The sequence below is a fragment of the Phaenicophaeus curvirostris genome, chromosome 8 (genome assembly GCF_032191515.1).
Source record: "Phaenicophaeus curvirostris isolate KB17595 chromosome 8, BPBGC_Pcur_1.0, whole genome shotgun sequence".
NCBI classification, from domain to species: Eukaryota; Metazoa; Chordata; class Aves; order Cuculiformes; family Cuculidae; genus Phaenicophaeus; species Phaenicophaeus curvirostris.
The window spans coordinates 32,662,076-32,686,314 of NC_091399.1; the positions used below are offsets into that span (position 1 = coordinate 32,662,076).

At 43.3% G+C, this 24,239-nt stretch overlaps 2 protein-coding genes across 6 annotated transcripts in view; one reads left to right on the forward strand and one right to left on the reverse strand.

The window, feature by feature from the left end:
* ZFYVE9 (zinc finger FYVE-type containing 9) overlaps positions 1-13,899 on the forward strand; it is a 57,086-nt gene extending 43,187 nt beyond the window's left edge. For all 4 annotated transcript variants that reach the window (XM_069863125.1, XM_069863127.1, XM_069863126.1 and 1 more), the window contains 9 exons: positions 1,632-1,856; positions 4,139-4,221; positions 4,968-5,072; positions 7,033-7,183; positions 8,619-8,699; positions 10,030-10,192; positions 11,313-11,418; positions 12,425-12,601; positions 13,407-13,899. In XM_069863125.1, the coding sequence (XP_069719226.1) occupies positions 1,632-1,856; positions 4,139-4,221; positions 4,968-5,072; positions 7,033-7,183; positions 8,619-8,699; positions 10,030-10,192; positions 11,313-11,418; positions 12,425-12,601; positions 13,407-13,568 (1,253 nt within the window). In that variant the 3' untranslated portion in view covers positions 13,569-13,899. The remainder of the gene's footprint in view (positions 1-1,631; positions 1,857-4,138; positions 4,222-4,967; positions 5,073-7,032; positions 7,184-8,618; positions 8,700-10,029; positions 10,193-11,312; positions 11,419-12,424; positions 12,602-13,406) is intronic.
* A 1,909-nt stretch (positions 13,900-15,808) lies between these two features.
* CC2D1B (coiled-coil and C2 domain containing 1B) overlaps positions 15,809-24,239 on the reverse strand; it is a 30,728-nt gene continuing 22,297 nt past the window's right edge. Inside the window, exons 20-24 of one of the 2 annotated variants that reach the window (XM_069863129.1) lie at positions 23,580-23,631; positions 22,087-22,186; positions 19,419-19,509; positions 18,645-18,775; positions 15,809-16,933 (exon numbers count right to left, since the gene is read on the reverse strand). In XM_069863129.1, the coding sequence (XP_069719230.1) occupies positions 18,656-18,775; positions 19,419-19,509; positions 22,087-22,186; positions 23,580-23,631 (363 nt within the window). In that variant the 3' untranslated portion in view covers positions 15,809-16,933; positions 18,645-18,655. Of the gene's footprint in view, positions 16,934-18,636; positions 18,776-19,418; positions 19,510-22,086; positions 22,187-23,579; positions 23,632-24,239 lie in introns of both variants that reach the window. The other variant, XM_069863130.1, reaches the window with a different exon arrangement.

Below are 24,239 nucleotides of genomic sequence, written 5' to 3' on the forward strand. Positions count from 1 at the left end.
AGAAGTAGCCACTTTTCATCAGCTATGCTCAGCTGAGCATTAACGGAAACTGTAGCCACTGTAACAGTTCTTGAAGCGGATCTGGGTTGATGGTGCTGGCTGTGGCTTCTGTGTATCTTTAAAATTACAGATCAGCTTTGCAGGATAGTGGCAAGCTATGCACCAGCTGGAGTGGCTCTGTTATTCTCATGTTGGTGATGACTTTATGGAGAGTTTCTATGACCTGGGACTTTCGTAGGGGTTCAGTTTAAAGGGCAGACTTGAAAGGAGTCATTGCTTGACGTTACCTTCGGTGGCCAAAACAGTACCTACTGTATTTATTTTTCCTGCATTTGTAAATGCTTGTGTATGATTCTTAGGCTGTATAAAAATAGAGAAGGTTTAATTTGGAAGATTATACTTGTATTGCTGAGGATGTCAAAGTTGCACTTCTGTGACTCGTGTTTTGCTTACAACATAGTGTTTGTGTCTCTGGGGGGCTCTTGTGTGTAAAAGGGAGAAAATCTTCAGTGCTCTCTAAAATTACTTGTGTTTTTTATTTGAAAGCAAATCAGCATTGATAATATCCACATCTTCCTATGAAGAATTGTGATCAGCTGTTCTGTACATTATTTGCATGCTGTTGTTGTCATTTGATAAAAGGAATCACACCATGGTTCTTTGCTTCAGTGTTAAATGCGATGTTGGACTCTATAATAATCTAATCAACATTCAGATTCAGTCAGCCATTCCAGCGTAAACATTTTTGGAAATTAAGAGCATCAAAGAATAAAAATGTGAGTAGAAATCAGTGATGTTTCTCCCCAGTGCCTCTCTCAGTTGTGTTTTACATTAAGTATACTAATTCAATAAACCCTCATTTGTGTAATTCTTAAAATGACAGAGATATCAACATGTGTCTGAGCAGGCACCCCCGTGGTTTGCCTAAATGGAAGGACAACCAGTGGGCATTAGTTGTTTGGCTAGGTGCACATCTCTTTAATCGCAGCTGAGTCTAAAAGTTTCTTTCAGTCAACAGCAGCTTCTGCAGTGGAAACCCCTTAAATATCTGGAGGTCACTGAAAGCAAGCTTTTGGGTGCTGAGGTTGCAGGTACCACCTCCTTAACAGCAATACTGGCCTGAGCTATCCTTCCTCTTCCCTGGCTATCCCTGGGATGCATCATCCCCACTATGGCATTGCTTCTGCTATTCGAAACAAGCACATCTCCATCAACAGGCAGATGGCAGAAATTGAGGCTGGTCTCCCTCCCTGCTCCCCCAGGGGAGGTGCTAGATCTGTGGCCGTACGCGCTGTCCTGGTCACACTTACAGGCATGGCTCAGTCAGGGGCAGAAATGTAGATAGCAGTGTGTGTTCCTACAAAACGGATCACCAAAGGTGGATCTCCCGGAGATATCATGGCTTTGGTGCCTCTAGTCTACAGCAGGTATTCCATAACACATTATGCAGTTTTGCACAGGCGGTTAACCTGAGCCCTCATGTCCAGCAAACCGTTGTTTCTTGTGTTATTAACAGCCATTAGTGCTTCAGGAAGCATTTTTTAATGTGTTTTTTTTCCCTTTCCGAAAAACTCTTGAAATTCTTCATATAGCTTTTAATCTAGTGAAGTAATGACCATTTTTGTTCATAGGTAACGTTGTGGGCAACCTGGGACACTCCTTTTTCAGCCAGAGCTTCCTTGGAAGCAAAGAACATGGAGGGTTCTTGTACGTCGCAGCTACGTATCAGTCCCTGCAAGACTTGGTGCTCCCAACCCCACCATACTTGTTTGGCATCCTCATTCAGAAATGGGAGACTCCCTGGGCTAAAGTCTTCCCGATTCGGCTGATGTTGAGACTTGGAGCTGAATACAGACGTAAGTAATATATGTTCTTTTAGCTGCAGTTACTTTTGCTTAAGAATATATTCTGGTTTAGGGCACACACACAGAGCCTTAAATTGTTACCTATCAAAGCCACAGAAGCTTAAATAGGCAAGTAAAATTTGTGTTCCACACCGCATCCAACTAATAGAACAGCAGTACTGAGGCTGTGTTATGAGCTATAGCCTTTTTACAGCTGTACTGGTTGATCACGGAGATTTTTGTGGAGGCAAACCTAGTTCTGAGCAGCTGTTTGTAGTTCACTTACTGACCTGCAGTAGATTAGTGTGCAGAGCAAGTCTGGTTTAGCTGGTGTAGGTAGGACAAGGGGGAACGCTTGAGATGTTAAACTCTTTCCATGCTGAGATGAAAGAATGTTTGCTTTTAGGTTTCTAAAAGGGACTTATCTTCCAGAGAATAACAATATGTCAACTGACCTGGCAGATTACTGCAAAAATTCTCTTGCAACTAGTAACAAGTAGGCTGGGGAGAATGTTTCATGTTTCAGTTAGCATGAAATTAGCATAAAGTTAAGGTAAAATCTTTTTCAAAAAATGTTTGCCATTGATGGAGCAAAGACATTATTGGAAGTCCGTCCACCGTTATGACCAAAAATTTTTTGTCTTGCTCATCTGCTGGTTTTGCACAGCTCATAACTCTGAATTACTCTGAAAATGGTCTGTTGTTCTTTCTTTTTTTAAACTTTTTAAGTTACTGGAGAGGAAAAGGAAAATCTTCAAAATTTGCTTTCTCAGAATGAGGACTGTAAGGTTAAACTTGGTCAAAGAAACATTAGTGTTAAAGATGTGTAAGTTTTTATGTGTATCCATGAGGTTTTTAAGTTAGAGTGTTCATTCCCATCAACATTTAGAAAAACAAAGAAGGATGCTCCCATTTTGGATGTGACATCTGTTTCTGAGTGCAGGCAGAAGTACTTGCTCTGAATATGCTAGGAAGCTGGGGTTTGAATCACTTCTATAGCTGTGGTTTGGATTTAGGCATATTCATTTTTGCTGTGATGGTTGTGACTGCAGATTACTTCCTCAGTCCCGTTTCAGAAGGGGCTATGTTTGTGTCCTAGATTTCCTTGGGTGCATTCTCTTTTTCTGGTGGGATTGTCAGATTTTGGCTATTTGTCCAGGATTGCTGAAAGTGTGGAAGATCACAAGCTCTGAGTTGCTAGATGTTCAGAAAATGTGTGCTGAGCATCAACCGTACAGCTTAAGTGCAGGGAATTCAGTGCATCTGGGAAGTAGATGGACTGCTGTATGCAGCCAGGGAGACAATCACGAGGAATTCAGCACTTCTTGGTGTCTGAGGACACTGCACATGAGTTGGTCAGCTGCATGGTGTGTGTGTAGGGGCTGTGATGGCTTCCAGATCATCCGTGTGCAGAAGCTAGAGCTTATTTCTATCAGGAAATCCTGATGATGTTATTCAAACATTCTGAGCATTTTGCAGCCCCTTCTGACTACCCTGGGAACTGTGAAGATGTGCAGCGTTTTGGGAAATCAGGCTGAGTGCTTGCCTGAGGACAGTTTAGGAACCTTCCTTCAAACATGTTTAGAAAACCTTGGCATTACATATTACTGAGTGAGTCATGTTTCAAGCACTGCTAAGGCTTCTGCTGCAACATAATGTAGTTTAGCCAGATCCATACACACTACCCTTTAAATTGCATCATGGATGTTTTACAAGTTCGGCTAAGTGAGCCAAGGAATGCAGTTATTTTGCATTGCTGACAGGCTGTAAATGTCCTTTTAATTCCTTTTGACATACTGCTGTAGAGAATTTGCTATGTTTTTATGAAATCATGAACACAGAAAATGAAATAATCTGTATTAGCACCTGAATGTCACATGTGTCAGTCACAGAGGCTGAAGGATTGTGATGTTCCAGCAGGGAGCAGCAGGATGGTCATAAGAAAGGGAGAAGCCATTTCTGAGAAGTAGACTGCGAAAAGCATTTAGAAAGGTCGTCTTTTTAGTCAGTGTCCAGATCGCCAGATTCAGTCTTGCCATGTGGCACTTGTAAGCATTCCACGGAATTCTTGTTGTTTCTAGCGTGGTGGGCAGGGATTCATGACACACACGTAAGGTGCATTATAACGTTAAACCCTTCTTCCCTTTTGCTTTTTAAACTCTGTTCTTCTTTCCAATCTCTTCTTTTGCTGCTGTTTACCATGTTCAACTGAGGAGATTGTATCTTGGTCTGGTTTTGCAGAATCTCGGTTGTGCAAATTTGAATCTGATCTTTTGTGTTTTATTTTATCCTAGTTTATCCATGCCCACTTTTTAGTGTCAGGTTTCGGAAGCCTTTGTTTGGAGAGACTGGACACACGATTATGAACCTTCTTGCAGTAAGTGCTGAAACTGAGTCTGCATGTTCTATCGGTGTGAATGGAACAACGTGGGGAGAATGGTACTCCTGTTGCACAAAGCAGCTGGCAGGCTTAGAAGGTCACAAGAGGAAATAGTGGGCATTTGGGTGAATCTGCCTACTGATACTGATATTGGGTGTTTGTTTTCAACAACAAGGTGAATTGTAAACAGGTACCCAAATCAAGATGCAAAACATGACTGCCTGAGGATGTTTGAATCTGGAAACAGAGCAGTAGTTGCTCGCCTTCCTTCCTCAGAAGTGCTAGGTCATCATGGTGTGCAGTCACGACTCTCTGATTATACAGCTCTTCAGCTGAAGTGAAGTTATTAGCTCTTCCTACTTAGTTAATATTTTCAATATAGGAAACTCTCTTCAATGCATGACATAATCTCACTGCTAGAAAAACTAATAACTCTGTTCAGTAACATAACGGAACACAAGAGCAAATTTTCTTACACACAATGATGACATTCAAGACTGGAGAACATTAATTTTGATGTAAGGAAATCAATGAAATGGCTAACAGGCATGATGATGGTTTTTTGTTTGTGCTTTTCGACTGTGTAAGTTACAAGCTCTGATGTCCCCCTCCCTCCTTGCACTTCCGTCACTGATTACAGTTATTTTAACAGGCTAACTAGTAGTTGCTGGGAGAGTTATGAAATCTACGGTGTTAATAATGATTATCATGCCTAACTTTCAGCAACTTATTTTCATCACCAGGACTTCAGAAATTACCAGTATGCGCTGCCTGTGGTCCAAGGTTTAGTGGTTGATATGGAAGTCAGAAAAACCAGCATCAAAATTCCTAGCAACAGATACAATGAGGTAATGCTTATAAGAAATATGTTTGTGTACTGTTTCTTTGTGGTTGGAAGAGCTGGGATCAAAAGAATTTTATTTTATTTAGTATCACTAGGGAAAACTGCCTCCAAATCAGATACATGCATGATGCACACATGTTTTGACAGTGAGTTAGGGTGGCTCCACAGGGAAAATGGAGTTCAGTTTAGTATTAATTACACTCTTAAACTCTCTTCAGTTTTTTTAACTGTTTACATGAAGTGTAATTGTAAGTAATAGAAATACTGGTTTGATTTGAAGAAGTAAGTTGACAAATGTAATGCTTGAGGTAAATGAGGAGGAAAAAGTGTGTTTTTTCATCTACATTGTTTTTGCATACTTGCAGCAGTTATTAGTATTTGTTGGACTGCTGGTTTTTTATGTTAAATCTCTCAGCATCTGAATTTTATACTTGATTTCTGGTGTGAGAAAATCAATCATGTCTTTACGAACTAGTGCTGTCGAGAAAGCCAAGCGATAAGGCATTTGAACAATAATGAACGAGAGCAACAGAGAAGGTGTTCGATGTTGTGGTCTGTCTGAATAGAGGGGAGTAACTTGGTGTTTAGAAAGCAATCAGCATTTGGGGCAAGAGCAAAGCTCCTGGGCAAAGTGGTATTTGTAGAAGTTCTTGTGAGAATTATTTTAATTTTCTACAGCTTGTAGTGCTACTTAGTGGCCTGTTTAGTCCCTCAGCAAAGGTGACTGTCACTTTTTCGTTAGTTGCCTTAGTTATGAAGAACGGTTGCCACATCCAGGTGTTTGTTGTGATGCTAAGGCAACTCCTGGGCTCCCTAAAGATGGCTGCTCTTGAGCTAAAATCTTGTTTCTGGAACATGACATGACAAAGTAGATAATGAAATACACTGTTGTCTGATACAAACTCTTCATTAAGTTTCCTCCCCAAACATTACACCTGTGCTCATTTGTCAATAGTGAGCATCAGCTAATGTTCCTGACACTATAATTAAGATTTTATGTTAGACTGAGAGAGACAAATGGATGATGCGTAGTGTGCCTGCTTCTCATCTACAGGAAGCAGAGGATGGGAGTATGCATGCTGTTCAGAGATGTCAAATAATTCAGCATTTTTCTTCTCATTGGGGTTTTCTCTGGGGAGGCATGTAATTTAATTAGCCTTTTTTTTTAACCAAACATATAAGTTTGATTTTGAAACAAATTCCAGAGGTAGATGACTCCCTTGGTTTTTGGGTTTTTTTTAATCAAAAATCCCATAGTGTGAGCCTCCATGAAGAGGAAGAGAGGAGAAAAGGAAAGAAGCTGTAAAATTGACAAGAATATTTTGTCAAGGCATGTAGTTAGGTCTGTGTTAGATGACAATCAGCCAAACTGAAGTGCAGGTATGTCCCAAATGCTTTTAGATGCTTTTTGCAGGTCCCCTTTGCAGAGAATTAAAATTATTCCGGGATGTCTGTGACTCAGATCTATTTTAAAAGCCTTCAGAGTGGAGACGTTGATCCCAGTTTCAGAGAGTCACACGGGTGAAGCACAGAGACACTAAAGACTCCAGATGGTCCTGGCAGAACCTGGATCAAGTGCCACAAGTCTGAGTGTCAGTCTAGCACTGAACTGCAGAGGCAGCATTTATGCTTTATGTCATAAGCAATTGTAGTTGTGTAAACAAGCCGGATATTTTCTACCAGTTTTCCTAATGCTTTTTTCTGTGACTTTATTTTCTTAAAACAGCTAGAGAGAACACCCTTTGCAACCTATAGGTCAGGTAATTTTCCTAATTACATAAAAATTGGTGCTTTAAAGCATCTCTTTTCAAAAGCAGTTTATGGTTCTGAGTGCTAAACTCTGACATGAGAATATAAACACTGTTTTAGAAGCTTGCTCTGCCCAACTAAACTGTTCCAAGAATTGCCTATTTATGGTAGTGCTTGATGAACAGGGTAGAAATGGTAAACCTTTTTGTTTGCAGATGATGAAAGCCATGAACAAATCCAACGAGCATGTTCTAGCAGGGGGAGCATGCTTCAACGAGAAAGCGGACTCACATCTGGTGTGTGTTCAGAACGATGATGGGAACTACCAGACGCAGGCCATCAGCATCCATAATCAGCCGAGGAAAGGTGAGAATGGGGGTTCACAAGGAGGCCATTCCCTTCTAGTGCTCTGTGTGACTTCTTGGCTGTTACTGCGTGTGGCTTTGTGAATTGGTCAGAACTGGGTGTCTCTGCATTTCACTGATCTTCTGCTAGACATTCAGAGAAAATAATTCTGACTGCTGGCATTAGTGAATGCACAACTTTGTGAGATAGACACGCGACATGAGGAGTAGTAACACATTGCTCTGTCTGCCCCTTACCCCCTTAGCGCTTTATTCCCCTTGCAGAATCCATGACCTCAGATGTCCGCGGGCACAAGGTGCGGTTTGTGTCCTGTGTGCAGTCCACATCACGCTTCTCTAGGTCAGTGGTGCTGTTCTGAACTTGTCTGAGAGATGTTCTAGCAACTTCATAGATCAAGCAGACACAAAGCACGTAACAGCTCGCGCCCTTGTGAATATGGAAACACTGCTTGCCCAGTGCAGCTCAGACTGGCGGCACTCCAGAGGTTGCAGTGCTGTAACTGGCTTAGGCAACATCCCTACATTAATAATGAGAGCTGTCTTTGGCATTATTGGAGACTGCTGGTGGGGTTGTGCTTGACCTCTGCACAAGGAGGAAGATTAGGTTTAGTATGGGTGAGCGGTAAACAGGAATAACCAACAACAGCAGCGTTTTCATAATGCATCTTCAAGAAACTGTCTCTGTTCACCTTGATTAGATCATCTCATTTCCAGGCTTTATTTTTGGTAGAGTAGGCTGAAAGGCTGCAGCAGCAGTGGGCTGAGAATTTAAAGGTTGTGGTTTTGGGGGCAATGTCTGTCTAAGACACTTTTATTATACCGTCTCCAAATAAGAACAAGCAGGACAGAGGCCAGCTTTTATGTTTTGCAAGTATCTCCAGTCACTCCAGTGATTATACAGGCATGGGATGTCACTCAGGACTGACGGTCTTCTCTGACTTCTGTTCATTTTACATACCAGACAAGAAGAGGGATTTCCAGCAGGAGTTTCATGATGCTTAGTGGACATCTAAGAAAATTTTTATTTAAATCACATGGCTTTTTGCTGTGGACTTGCCAGTGGGTTGGTGTTACAGTATGATCCATAAGCAGCTTGATCGCAGTTTTTGCCAGCTCTGTGGGAACAATTAGAAGTTAACTGTGTGCTTGGTTACCCTAAATTCATTGTCCTGAAACTTAGAGGTGTGTATGGGGAGAGTGAGAGGGATGAAATATGAGCATTTAAGGCTGACAAAATCTGTTATCCCGTTTAGAAAATAACTGGGTGATTTGCCCTTTCCGTATCAAAGCCCATGGTACGCATTAAAGTCACCATAATTCTGAGCAGCATGTGTCCTGATTTAGATTAATCTTGTCTCTGGATGATACCCAATTCTTTTGTAAAGCATTGCTTTGATGAACGCCTCACTAAATCACACGTGTTACTGTTGTTGCAGTGACTGGTGCCAGCTTCTTTGTCTTCAGCGGAGCTTTAAAATCCTCTTCAGGCTACCTTGCCAAATCCAGTATAGTAGAAGGTAAGAACTGAACTGCTTGCTTAAAACACACTGCTTCCCTCTTAAACGTGGCTCAGCTCTGTAGTTACCAAGGCTCTGCTGTTACACCTTGGGCATTTGAATCATGCTGCTGCTTCAGCTTTACCCTACTTTTTAGGCCCCTAAAACCTTGTTTCCTTCTTTAATGAGGAGGAACTTGTCCAGATGCTGTAGAACAGAGACTACAGAAAAGGAAGGCAAGACATGAAATATGTGGCTTGTGAGACTGTGACCAGATTGTGAGTCCAAGAAATATGGAATGTGTAATCCATTGACCAGGAGAGGAAGCACTGCTAAACTTACTCTGTTCCCAAATAGCTCTGCATTATGCAAGATTACGAATGTGCATTCTTAATGTGCTTGTATGTGGGCAGACGAGAACATGACAACTTGAGATTGTTGAGCTGGTACCCCTCTGATTCGGTTTGTTTTTCTGTTACCAGTTGTCATATCATACAAATAAATGAAGACTGTACACTGGATTGAAAGCTGTTACTGCTTGTTAGCTGAACTGCAGAACTTTGTAGTCTGTCCTCTCTACAGATGTGACAGTGCAGACAGCAGCATTTTAAGTGTGTTCCTTATGGTCTGTGAGCGAGGTGTGCAAGATGCCCACACGTGTGGTCAGTTAGCACAGCTCTGCTGACGAGCAGGCACTCCTGAAGCTGCACCGATGTGAGAGCTTGCACCTGCTGTGTGAGCAAGCAGTCCATGGGCGAGTGGCCACCCAGGGCTGAAAAGGGGCTGTCTCCCTGTAAGTCAGTGTATGTAGCTCGTTAACACCAGTTTACGTGTCTCAGTTGGAGGTCTGGTGCAAGACAGAGGCGCAGGTGGATTCAGGCAAGGAGTCTGTACATTGGATAAGTGCATCCTTCCTGAGTTATTTCTGCAGACGTTTAGACTGATTGAGTCCACATTCTGTATCTTTTGCCACAGTCAGACAAGCATTGAGTTCCTCAAACCTGTCACTGCTGGAGTGCTGCTTCCTGTGCTAACGGAGGCGATAGCTGTATGGAGGGGCATCACCTGGGGCTTCTGAGGGTCGCCTAGAGCAGGTGTCAAACTAATGAGGCCCTTGCTACAGCTGATTGCCTGGCAGATGGACTTCACATTACCTTTGTGTTTTCCCTCGTTAGTGCTCATCAGTGCTATATTTTAGGAATCTGGGAGCTCAGAAATGGTTGCTGCCTGTGATGCTTAAAATAGAATTTTAACCTTTCTGTTGCAAAAAGAAGGGTGTTTATTTCTTCTCTTATATAAGCTCTGTTCAGTGTGGCTTATCTTGGCTTATGATGATTTCTTGGTTCCCTAGATGGAGTAATGGTCCAGATAACTGCTGAGAACATGGACTCTTTGAGGCAGGCCTTGAGAGAGATGAAAGACTTCACCATCACTTGTGGCAAAGTGGATGCTGAAGACCCTCAGGAACAAGTTCACATTCAGTGGGTAGAAGACGATAAAAACTTCAGTAAGGGGTAAGTATAGAGGAGTGATCTTCGCTTGACATTCATTGGTGACTGACTGTACTTGTTAACATTTTTAATTGATCTTATAAGGTGCACAAGTCTTCAAATCAATAGGGATTACAAGTCTGTGCTTCTATTTTGAGTGATAAGATGGAATTAAATGTAATGAAAATGGAATTGTAATACCAGAGCTTTGGAGCATCAGTTTAGAAAGTTGTCAATGCTATGGATTTTTTGCCATTGCCAATATCCAGTTATTGGAAACCACTAATCTGGCTTCAACACCCAGAGCTGAACCCTGCATACTGTGGTCACTTTGCTCTCTTTGCATTAAGTAGTGCTGGAAATAAAATTGCTGAACGTCAACACTATGGGCATCATCACGTGAACATATGAACATCAACCCTTGAGAGTTTAGCCAAAAGAAACGTGTATATGGCAGCTGAAGTATTCACGGCAGTAAAGTGCTGTTGTAATGGGTACAACGCTTAAGGAATTGGCATCCAGAAAGGATATTTCCATAGTTTCAGGCTCTCTGGGTCAATCTCAGGTTGTGTAATTAAATTCTGGGCCACGTAAGTAGAATTTCAGGTATTGCTGGCCTACACTGAGGTTACACATGAATAAAAATCAAATCTGTATGCAACACCTCATTGCTGTGTTAGCACCTTATGAGATCTTATCTTTGGTCTGAAGCTTTGTTGGAAACCTGCAGGAGGGCCCTTCCTGCCCCTGTTTTGTGCATATTGACTGGGGTGGTGTCAGGGTTAGGAGCTGCAGGAGACAGTAGGGAACGTGCTGCCTCTCGGCTCTTCCCTCCCGCTCAGCCCAGTAGGAGCCAAGATCGCTGGTTTTGGCACCCTGAGAGAAGCCTTTGGGGAGTCCCATTCTGAGGCTGGTTTTGCCCTACGCCCTCTTAAGCTGCTGTGTAGCAGCAGTTCAAACTACAGAACATTCAGTTATGGAAAAAATAGCAGTGAGGCAGTTGGAGGATTCCAGTGTAGCAGAGGAGCAGCCCTTTGTTCCCCACACAGTTCTTTTTTGCAGTGGTCTCTGTTCAGCTTGTGTCTCCTGCTAAATCAGAGCTTCCCCTTTTCCCTCCCTTCCCCTTTTCCCTCAACTTTTACAGTGTTGTAAGCCCTATTGATGGCAAATCAATGGAGTCTATAACAAGCGTGAAGATATTTCATGGCTCAGAGTACAAGGCAAATGGAAAGGTCATTCGGTGGACGGAGGTGAGTCAGTCAAATGGAGCTGCATGTAAACCAACACCTGGCATTTTGGGATTGCCGTGACAGCCTAGTCTTCTTTCAGCCTCCTCTCTCTAATCACCAAAATGAAACACAAAATTCTTCAAGACAAACCTGAATTACCTTTCCTAACTGCAAGGAAAGATCGAATACAGCATCATGCAGAATAGAAGTATCCTACTGCTGCCGTGCAGCTCAGGGTGCTGTCACAGCCTGCTCAGTACTGGCCACCTCTGTGTGCATGCGGTTGTTGGGGGGGAAAAGGAATTCTTGCTCACAGTGTTACCTAAGGTAACTGTTGGTTTCACCTGCACTGCATTAAAATCGCCCTTTTGAACAGAGACAAATCTTAATAGTTACTTGTTTAAAAAGCGTTATTTTCAGTTGCCTTCTCTAAAATGTTACAAGTTAGAATGAAGGTGCTGTGGCATAGATCACCTGCAGTATCTGCTCCATTAAGAAACTCTTGCATAACCAATGTTGGCTGCGACTCTGCCCGCACAGAAAACTAACGTTAAAAGATTTCTGGAAGTGTTTCACTGAGCTGCCTGAGAGGAACCAAGTTATTCATTGCTGTTTGCCACCTCGCTGTCCTTTTCTCCCAGGGTCATCTGGGCTCAGCAGAGCCATTGTCAGTGACAATGATACAACTCTTCAGGCTGGGGTGGCTTCTACTAGAAATTAATTTTCTGAAATTAACGTCTATTTGAAAGCAGGTTTTTATTAAAACCTATGGGCAATACTTAGTTAATTTCCATAAGGAGGCTTTTGACCTGTGCTGAAAGGGTTTGGAGAACACGACTATTTAAATCTTCCTTTTGAAGATTTTTATGCCCTCTTGCTCCAGGGTGGTTTGGCTTCAGGGTCTGTTGCTGGTTGTCCCTGAGCAGCTCTGCTTTAATCTTCATTTGTAAAGAGTTTAAATGGCACCTTGGTAACCTTATTTTGACGAAAAGCCAAATGTTGTGTCTGTGTTAACCCTTTCCTTCAGGTGTTTTTCCTGGAAAACGATGAGCAACACAATGGTCTGAGTGACCCGGCCGATCACAGCAGACTGACTGAAAATGTGGCAAAGGCTTTCTGCTTAGCACTCTGTCCTCACCTTAAATTGTTGAAAGAAGATGGAATGACTAAGCTAGGTCTGCGTGTTACACTTGACTCGGATCAAGTAAGTCTTGAATAGTTTCCGTTTAACTCGGACGGTTTTGTGTGTGTGTGACTTTCCCTTGCTTGTTCCCCAAAAATGCAACACAGCACTTCAGCCACTCCCTTTGCTTAAGCAGTACCAGTAGCAGGTGCCGATGTAGCGGTGCTGGCTGCTGTTTGGTGTTCTGGCCAGCTGTTAACACTGGAAAGCTAGTGCCTCGCTCCAATTAACACCAGGCTCGACCCCCACGTGTAGCAACTGCTCTGCAGCCAGAGACCCGTGAACAGCCCTGCCACGTGGTCAGAGGAGACTCTGAGCTGGGCTTCCCACCACGAGTCAGAGACATGAGTGTATTCCCTGTATTCTCAGGTGAGCCACGATGTTGTTTGCAGGCATGGGTGTTCCTAAAAGATCGCATTGCACGTGAGGCAGAGAAACGGAAGGGCGCCTTGAGAGTGGTTTACAGCAAGAGCTACAAGCAGAGATAAGGGTGTCCTGGCAGGGCCGCTGGCCTTGCCTTGGAGTGGACGTGTTCTTAGCGTCCACCAGCTTTTAAACAGTGCACCACGTAATCTGATAACACTGGGTGCTGTTCCTGCTGCTCTGAATGATCTGCTTTGACAAGGCAGCAGAAAAAAAAAGAGGCTACTTTTTGTCTAGGCAGACACTGGAAATACAGAGAACAAAAACAAGTGGAAAAGCCACTTCAGTGCCTGCTAGATCCTGTTCAGGTGCCCAGCTTCCCCAGGCAGCCCCCACACAGCACTTCCCTTTCCCTGCCTTGTGTCCTGGTCTCTGTAAAACACTCTCGCTTTGTATTTTTTAGGTTGGTTATCAAGCTGGGAGCAATGGACAGCCACTGCCCTCTCAGTACATGAATGACCTGGACAGTGCCTTAGTTCCAGTGATTCATGGAGGGGCCTGTCAGTTGAGTGAGGGGCCGGTCATAATGGAGCTCATCTTTTATATTCTGGAAAACATCTCATAAGAGGACTTCATTTTCTGTTCAGACCTGTTCCAGCAGCAGTTGTATCTGAATCATTTGCACTTTAAAACTGGAAAATTAAGCTTTTGTTAACACTATTGGGGGGAGGGAGGAGGGAGGGACAGTTGTTCCATAATTCTAAATCTTCTATGCATCGTCAACAACCAGAGGATCAGGGCAGCTTCTCTACAACATGGCTATGCTATCCTTGCAGCTAATACACGTCTGTTACTGTTTAGACAAATGCTCATGTTTGAAGACTTACAGTCATGTACTCTAAATGCTCAAACGGGTGCAAAGATCACTGGGGCGTAAATAAAAAGTGAAACTCTAATCTTGTACTGGTTGTAGATGGACACGCAAGAAACAACAATCAAGACCTCCATTCTGACCTCATCATAATGCCGTTTGCGGTTGTTCTGTAGACATTGAAGAGTAACGTTTACATTGTTTTAACCAGATTATTGGTTGAAATACGCTTGGAGTAGCCCTTGAGAGATATGGAAAGATTTCCTAGCCATAACTACATTTGTGTATGTGTCTGAAGGAGCGGGAGGGCAGGCATCTCTCTGACAGCGGTATTATGTAAACTGCAGTTGTGTGTGTGTCATAGGCTAGTTTACTCTTCCCCCTCTATTTACTATAAAACCCGTCACCTGGGCAGATTTCTGTAATCTCCTAGAACAACTCTTCTCCTCTGTACACTGTTTACAAAGCTGTATGAGGCAGAGGAAATATTAGCCCTGAAGTGCAGTTATATCTCATTCCTCTTCCCCAGTAGGTCCTGCTTTTTAAAGAGAAGTAACACCCAGGGCACCTTTGAGTCTCCTTGCTGTATGCTGTAGTGTAACGCTAGCGTCATGTACTATGAGACAGCTCGCACTTCATAGTAGCAGCACCATGTAAAAGCTTTACCTGTGATAAAAGTATAGAGTGGCTGTTTTTGCATGTTCTGCTGAAAAAGGCTTTGTGGTCAGCTCTGAACACTTGCACAGGGCCCAGTGCTCTTGGTCTCACCTGAGAGGGCATTAGGAAGGAAAGCAGCTGCGTGTCTGCCGCGAAGCTGGAATTGAGAATCGGCCAGAGGAAATGTGGTTCCGTAGTGTTATTGTCTCCACAGAAAGCTGCTAACCAGGGGAAAGAGCTGAAAGCTGGAGGAGGGGTTTGGTTTGTTGAGCCATCACTGTGCAAAGCAGCTGTTCCGAGTCCCGCGTGGGGCAAGGGTTTCTCCTCCTGTCTCTATGGAAAGTTCCTTTGGGAAAAGAAGGGCTGACTGCTGGTGAGCACAATCTCAGCCGCTGCCTCGTCCTGCTCGCAGCTGGTTCTGGTAGATGCAGTGGGGATTGCTTGGGGTTAGCCATGTGTAACACAGGCGTCTTTTCAACCACAAAGGGGAGAGCAAGGCTCCTCGGAGGCTGTGCTGCAGTTTTTAAATGAATCTACAGCATCGGCTGGGCAAAGGAAAAGGCACCTGTACGGGCAGCAGTGTCCTTCATGTAAAGTCAGCCCAGTGCACACACAGAGCATGTTTGTGAATAAATGGCTACTGCTTTTTAAAGAAAAGCAAAGTGTGACAAATGTAGTATCGTAAATTAGAGCTGTCGCCTCCCAGCACTGGGAGCAAGCAGGCCAGGGACCTGGGGCCCAACTCCAGGGACAAGAGCCAGCCAGCAGGAGGGGGCACATGCTGCTACAGTGCCTACATGCCAGTGAAACCTCCCCTCTGGCATTTGGGGAGAGGGGGCTGGCTTAATGCAGTTCACTTCATGTTTCACAATGGACAAACCTGAAGTTATCGGAGTCCCAGCCTTTCATGAGTTTGTGCTGCGGAGCAGGACTAAGGTTACTTCGAGGCTCCCTCCGCATGCCTGGGGACAGCGCAGCATTACACAGTGTAGGCGACATTCAGCGTCTGAAGAGCGTTCCATAAACTAAGTAATAATCTTCCTCCTAGAGACTACCCTCCAGCTTTGCCACAGCAGCGGCTTTCCAGTTCCCTTGGTTGCATTGTTATGCTTAAAAATGCAGTAAAAGAGGTGAAAAATCTTTATCTTTTCCTCAGCCCCAAAAATCTCATAGGTTTGGATTATGTTTGTGCAAAACACTATCAACTGGTGACTGACATGTTTGCTTCAACCATAGCCTTTTAAATGACCTTAATTACCATGTTGTTAAGAAATGAGTACTTGTTTTAGAAAAAAAAAAATTGTACTTTTAAAATTCAGTTAGTTAACACTGCAAAAAACTGCATATTATATTTTTATTTTCAACATGTAGTTTTGTATATTAAATTTATTGAAATTAAAAACTAAACACTGTTTCGTCTTCATCTGCTCAGGAAGACAGAGGCAGCGCTGCCTTTCTTGTCTGGACGCTTCTGTCTACAACCTCGTGCTACCTAAACCGCCGGTGCAGGCGCGCTCCGACTCCCTCTCCCCCGCGATCAGTCCTTGCCGTTCGCTCACAGAGGTATTAAACACAAACAGAACTGGTACCGTGTTTTGTACGTTGCTGATCAAAAGCTTTCCTGACAATAGTCATAGCCTGGTTTTTGACGTGACAAAGAGTGGCTGTTTTCCCCATCACCTGAAAGAACCTATTTTTGTAAAAGTACAGGGAACATTTGGGAAGCAGCAGGGTCCAGCGCACTTTCTGTCCCCCCCACTCCTTTTTTAAATTAAAAAACCACAAACCAGAAAGGCTGAAGGCACGGTGCCGGGCTGCGCTGAACAGAGCAGCAAGCACGGCAGCCAGCAAAACGATGCAGAGCTGTAAACTCCTGCTGCTAACGAGTCCTGCGTTCTTCCCTCTGAAAAGCAGCATCCGTTGAACTTGGTGCTCGCTGCACTGGCATGCGCAGAGGGGGGACGCGCTGCCGCTAGGCTGCTGCCTGGGTTCCCTCTGCTCTATTTTAGGAAACAAAACCCACCCCAAACAGGCCTTGATAAGAGAGAACAGAAAAAGCAGTAGCAGACTCTTCGCTGCACCACGCTGGCTGCTCGTACGCTTGAGGAAATGAGTTCTAGCAAAGGTCTTACCTGTGACTTAAGTGAAAGGATTTTGCGCCGCCTCAGGCAATTTTTAAGGGGCTTGAACTTGCCCCGCACCCCTCTGCATAGTTAATGTAACATTCATCCCAGTGCTGCGTTTGCAGTCCCACGTTAAGGCGATTCTGTCTATTCTGTGTAGACAGCAACACTCCCCTGCAGCAGCAAATTTCCAGAGCCTTAAGTTTGCCTTAAAGTTATTAATAAGCACTATGGCTGTTACCAAAATAGACGTTAGTTCAGTAGTGCATTCATTTAACATCTTTGGTGCTCGCAGCTAGCAGCATCTTTCTACATCCACTCATCCGATGTTCGATGGATCTGGGGGAAAAAAGCCAAATAAAACCCCAAGTTACTCGCTGCGGTGCTTGACAGACGCTCACAATTCAAGGTCACATTATATGTAAAATGCTGACATGAATAATTTTCTGGAAGGTTAACTAGAAAAATCAATGGAACAAAATTATTTGGCAATGCTTAGGGTCCGGTCCCGGCACAAGGCCAAGCTGTTACTTCAGCTACAGCTTCAAAGGTGTCTCACAGCCCAACCATGGAGCTCGTGGGCAGATGCCGACCGCTGCGGCCATAAGGAATGAGGAAGGAATCACTACACACAGTCCCTTTGGTGCTACAAATGCAGACTCGGATATTGGAAAGAGCTCTGGATCTGCAAAGTCTAACGCAGCTGGGAAGCAAAGGTGTGGCAAATGGGTGATGTCGCTGTGAAGCTGATGAATATCAGCTTAACTGCCCTTTATAACAGCAAAGCAAAACAACAGGCTAAGGAAGAGGGAGCACAGGGACTTCAGTAGCTCAAACAAAGGAAGAGGGTTGACTTATTAGAAATAAAAATGTACTTGTACATAATCTGTTTCCCTTGTAAAAAGGTGGGGGTGGATCCATGCTCAGGGTCCAAGAGGAGGGCTCTCTGTGCCATCACGGTACCACAACCACCCGCTCCAACGGGATCAAAGCAGTCAGACCCCTGCCAGTAATGCCCGATGACTGCAAGCAATTCGCGCACACACTGACGGGGGAGCTGACTGTCCCATGCGAGTCAGAGCCCTCTCCGTGGGTTTATGAACATAAGCTGTGGGAGACGCAAGGACCTAAGGAATTTTCAGGATATCAATAACTGTGTCCAAGTAATCTGAATCTCTTTCAAACATCAGACATGCACATAAAAGCAGGATGAGTCTGAGATTCCACAGCCAGATGGGCTGCTGGTACTCGTCTTTCAGCAACTTTTCTACTTCAAGTAGAAAATCACTTTAAAAAACCCAAAACACCAGAATTTTGGGGTTTATTTGCTTTTGTTTCTTTCAAGAGGGGAGAATTTGTGATACCTAAAAAGTAGAGTACGAGAAAGGAAGACAAGCTTCAACATAAAGCAGTTTCTGTAGAGGCTGGCAAGAGGAAGAAGCCCACCTCTTTTCCATCCCAGTACACAACCATTTTGGCAGCACGCAGCTCCTCTTCTGTACTTGGTATGAGAACAGGGGGCACCAGGCACTGTTCTTCAGGTAGCCTGTATTTAACTATGCAGTTTGTCCCTGCCCAGAAGCCTCAAGTTTCCAGAAGAAAGCCTGTCTCCAACAGTCTCCCTTTCAGGTGAGGTAAAGCAGACATTCACATGATAAACAAACGCCCTTCTCCAGCTTCTGGCAGGGGAAGAAGGGTCTTGATAACTCAAAGGTTTTTTGCTAACAGTAACAATGGAGAGAAAGCGTCCTCCTTCCTAGAAAGGAGTCGGTCTTATTTTCTAAATATTACTCTACATAAAGGTGATGCTGGAAGCTGTCCCGGTATTTCAAGTGACTGTGTGATGGCATCTTTGGTAACACAAACTAATCAGATTCTGTGACCTCATTTCTGAAATTGTGTCAACTCACCACTACAAATATAAAGACCGATGGTATCAAAGCCACACCTGGGCAATTAGGTCAATGTCAACAAAAGGCATTATTGAAGCAGAGTTTATCTGTAGCCCCATCAAGTTCTGGCCGGACCATCTTAGGTGCAGTATCTGTACCTCAGACAGAACTAGTGTTCAAGGACCAGCCAGTTCTCCGTAACTGTTTGGAGATCTTGATCACTGAGGGGTTCCCTGAGTCTCACTTTCACCTCCAGTTTCCCTCCAGTGGGTTTTCTGCCATCAAAAATCTGAAAGAACCACAAAGAGAGGAGCAGTTAGCGCACATACGCAGGAGTGAGATCCCCTGCAGTGACTGCAGAGGCAGGAGGTGCAGCCGCGTGTCTCCCCGCACTCAGAATCCCCCACAACCCGTGTGAGGCAGCAGCACCGACAGCTGCGGCACCTCTGCCTGCTGCGCACCAAGCCCCCCAAGCACAAATGGCCTCGCCGGGCGGCTCAGAGGACAGCGGTGTCCTCGGCATGTCTGAGGCAGCCCAAAGGATTATTTTTATTACCATTCCACTTAGTCATCTCCTACTGCATTTACGGCAGCGCTCTCTCTACCCACTCTGTCAGCCCTCACTTCACCTTTCGATCTGGCAGCTACCAAATACTTCCAGGAATCCCCTGAATTTCTGGTCCTGACAAGGAAAATCATCTCCATACAGAGAATTTGCCAAAGAGAATCCCCAAGAAGCTCCTGGTGCCACAATGGTCAGAGCCAAGGTGAGCTTCAAGAGATGATAAAACAAAGAACAGCCCTTTGTCTATCAAACTCTTCCAATACAAACTGCCAACTGTAAGCAGACACATCTGTGCAACGCGAATCTTCATTTTCCCCATGTTCAAGTCCTACTTACTAGAGGAACACCCCTCACCCGCAAAACATACCTCGATGATCTCTCTAACTTCACATTCTGATTCCAGCTTTTCCAGTTTCAAGTGTGCTGTCCCCACGTGCTTGTCACTTCTGAAAAAGGACCTGCTTCAAAGAAACCTTCCTTAATGGAATGGGTAAGGTTTGTTGGGACATTAAGGAGAGAGCAAGCGAAGAAATCACCACTGTTTGCACCGTCATCACATCCAGGAGGGCCAGTCAAGACACGCTACGAGAATCCTACCAGGGTGCAAGGGGCAAACCCATAGGGAACTGGATTACAAGGCCAAGATACAGAAGTACTCATTTTTTAATTCATCTGTTGCAATCAAAATAAAGATGAGGACAGCTGCAGTGCATTTCACAGGCACGAGCTGGTTTTGGCAGAACTTGTAAGGAAAAACTCACATGAATCATTCTGTTTAATTTTGATAAAACGAAACCTCAATTTCAATAATAAAAACATTCCATTTCAGCCATTGTTTGGCTTCACCTTCATAATGGTAGTTTTAACAGTCAAGAACTATCATTTTTGTATTTCTAGTCTGCTGAAACTAAACACAGAGCATTTTTATCCTGCCAGGAAAAAAATCCAACTTTTCTCTGCTACAGTCACATCTGTGTAACAGTTTTATCAGCAAAAGTGGTGCAATCCTTATCCAGACAAACCTCTCCAAACAGCAACAGCTAAGACCAGAGCAACACTAATCCCACAGAAGTGTTAACCTCAAAGCACTGGATTTCTTTGTCTGCATCCAAGCATTCCCCTATGTCAGTCTCCAAAAGGTTTGATAAACCACTACAATCTAGAGATTCTGGAGGTAGGAAAACCAACCAGCCACGCCTGTCAGGGTTTAGACAGGAAATCTGCCATTCTATTTTGGAAAAACCTGAGCATGCAAAGCAGAAAACCAACAACCCCAAAACACTGACCCTTATTTCTATTATCATCAAGAGATATTAAGATATTATGAAGCAAAATTTGACATATGTAATGAAAACTCTCGATGATACTGTCATCTGTACCAAGAGTATTTGTCAGTTTGTCCGTCTTGAAAAAATTGCTGTAGTAAAGAGAAACAATGCTGCAGGTACCTCGAGGGCTGACAGTGCAGCCTCCAAACACGATGTCTATGAATTGTTGACAGAAAGCTTTCCGAAGATGAGGCTGTGTTCTCCATCCATGTGACTGGAGTAGACTCACAAAATCATTTCTAAAAGTTCAGTATTTATTACACGCTAGAATGCTTCCTTTACTTCCCAAGCACCTTAAAATGAAGAAGGATTACATAATGGTACTGCAGCATGTTGGACACTTTGTTCATAAACTTAAAAGGAGAATCAGCAATTCTTCTAGCTGAATGTTTTAAAGCCTTTTTGCCTTTTTATAATTCAAAAAACAAAGACTGGCTCATCCCTGAGCAGCTCCAGGGGTGTTGCAGTGAAGAATGTGGACTAGCTCTGGGCCATGGCTTCAGAAACAGCTCTGGGGAAATCTCCTTTCATCTTCAGAAGCTTTTAGGAGAGATTTAAGGAGAGACTTTTCCTTTGGAAAAAAATACATTGCTGGGTTTTTACATGAAAGTGTTTTTTAAACTGAAGTTTAATAGATATGACCTGAAACAAGTTTCCTTCGCTCACTTAGAGAGAATAATTTTTGGGAGATGGTCAAAGAGCTACCAGAGATGCCAAAACTACAACATCTACAAGCACCTCTGAAAGTATTACTCATTTATAGTCTTGAAGAGCGACAGGGAGCAGACAGGCTTTAGAAAAGAGCCTGGATCACTTAATCCTCTCCTGTGATCAGTGGGCTTTTCTGTCCCCAGGAATGAGATGGAGATGTAAATGGAAGATACGGAGTAAAAACACTGGACTTCACCTCACAAATTAAACCATCTACAACTTGAAAAGCATCTCTGAGAACCTATGGATCATTTTTGCACGTCCCTATAACACAAAGAACCACTGACAAAACCAGGTTATCTAACATCCCATTCAAGCCACAGATCACAACCAACTAAGGAAGTGGTGAATACAGACCACTTTTACTTTGAATGAATCAGGAATGAGCCCAGGCATAGGATGATTGCCCCGAATATTACACTAGTAGTTAACATCCATCTCTTCATCTTGATCTCCAAGACAAGGGGAGCCTCTCTCTCTCAAGACAGTCCCAACAGCCTGCTAGCAGTGTTCAGTAAATATTATAAGATACTCAGAATGAAGAGAACTCCAAAACCATAACACCAGTTCTGCCATCATCTACCATCTGCTCTGCTGCTGTTAATGTTTTGCTGCCTCCTGCGCTTCATTATTCTACAAAGTTACCCCATATAACACATCAGTCTTCTAGTTCTGATGACTAAAACCAAATCGCATACGAATCAAAACAATTTGAAGCCGAATCATTACCTTCTCAATCTCATAAATTCCTCTTAATGCACCAATTTTCAACTGATCTGCCAGTTACGAACCAACTTCACTGAACTTCTGCCTTTTTTCCATCCACTTAAGGGAAGATAAAGAGCTTGGGCACATTTTGAAAGGAGTTCTCAAACATGAGAACTGGACAACTCTTTGCTGCTAGCTTGAAGATCGTGCTTCATAAATTTCAGCTACGACAATCTTGTCAACTGTTACTTGAGAAGCAATAAGGAGGGAAGCAAACCGTAGACTTACCCTTTATGAAATACTTCAAATTTAATTCCTTTGGACCGAATTGCTCGTCGGAAGCCTCTGTGATTCCGGTTGATGTTCAACTTAAACAACTGGTTATATTCTACAGTCAAGATACAGAAAAATGAAAGCAAGCTGTGAAAGTCGAACTATGTGCAGTGTTCTCACATACATGTATTCAGATCTCTGTTTATCTCAGTTTGGGCTATTTGTGAGACACTTCACATCCCTAAGAGCCTCCTCCTTTCTCAGAAGGTTATTTCAGTCATTAACAAGTTGGTGACCCTGTGTAGCAGTTCAACTCTGTCATCCCTGCTTTACAGGGGCAGAAACCGATCTGCAGAAAAAAACACGTCATTACAAGGAGGTGACAGCAAGTTACTGGAGAGCCCAAAGTGGGTAACTGAGGTCTTTTGGCAAAGAGCGCCTGCAGCTAAGAAAAAGGTGCAAAATGAAAAGGAAAACGTATAGGAAGGCTGGAATGACTGGGAAAGCGTGTTTTGATAATGGAACCAATACTCCCTCAACACCAGTTTAATTAATGAGCGTGACAAGAACTACCCCACAGGACACCTTTTCACCAGGAAGTCTCACAACTGTGTACTACAAATGTTCAACAACTTCTCTGCTGTGCCTCCCAGAACCCTCATCCTCCTTGTCAGCCTGGGAACCCAAAGCATTGACGCTAAGTGGCTTCTCAGGAAGCGTAGATTAAGTTCTTAGAAGACTTGGAACACAGCTCTCGCTATCAGAGCTTCAGGACTTCTACACTTAACACAAAATATATATGAATTCAAATATATATGAACTCAAAAGAGAGAGAGATATATCTATGTATCTCTTTTGAGATAAATTCCCAACTAGCAATCAGGATACTGAATTCAAAGTTGGTTCAACACTAGATGGCTGCTTACTATACGAACTGAAAAAAGTAGCAATAAAACTCAGAGAGCATGATCAGTCTAATACTGGTAGTCAACGCTTAGGTACAAAGGGGTAGCAAAGAATGTATTTCAGTTGGTTTCAAGGCACATTATCTAAAAAAAAGTAATCTATTTCTCCAATGATGTTTTGTTGGGTTTGGAAATGCCAGCTCATCAGCAAAACGCGTCACAGAACTGGCAATCTCACAGGACACAAAATCTGACTGAAAAAGATCTGATCCTGGGAGATATTAAAATTAATAATTTAACTTATTTAAGAAAGAAAATTTATTTATCTGGCCCATCTCCTGGCAGGGGTTACAGCAATGGCTGCAGCATGAGTAGTAACTCAATAATTTCACTAATTCATAACACACTAGCACTGTATTGGGATGAGGATGAAGACACTGCCAACACCACTGGACTTCACCTTCCAACAAGACCATTTATAATACAGAAGGGAAAAGGTGGTGGGAGACTCTCTGGCCTGATTCACAGTATGACACTATCCTGCGCTCTCCAGTGATTCCTAAGGTGCAATGTTTTTCCCTCTGTCCCAGAAGAAGTACTAACCTGGAGAATTGGTATTGTTAATTACAGATGTTTTACTCTTTTGAGGTTGCTCCTGTTAAGAGAAAGACATATTACAAAACCATTAGATATTGTTTCAAAATACAGAGTAGTAACCATTTTTATTACTAGGTCTTCTTTATACCTATACAAGAAGCACAAGGTTTTAGGGCACTTGTCTGAATGACAGAGCGTCACGGTACATCCACAATCTATTTGGATTTCCTTGTGGTAAAATGTGTAACACTAGATATAGAATAAGCCAAAACATTACATTAAATATAAGAGCGACAGAAAAGCCACATGGTCACACTCAATTCAATCCAATCATCATAAAGTTACTGGCTGCAGCTGTTGAACTACGTGATAAACTACGCACGTTCCATGGCACAGTAATTCTGTTCCTTCTGCACTAGTTGGAATAATAAGCCACACGAGGAGTTCATCACAAATCATTCAGGGAATTGCCCTACTATTATTTTGCTTGACAATCAATCTACCACCAAAATGAATTAACTTTTAACCTAAAGCAGAGTACAAACTAAATCTCTGGGGACTGAACAAGGACAACGTGACCCAATTATTGCAGCTACTTTGTAAAACTGCTTTCAGATATGCAGGCGAAAGGTGTTGTATTTGACTGTTGGCTAAGCAGTTGAGATC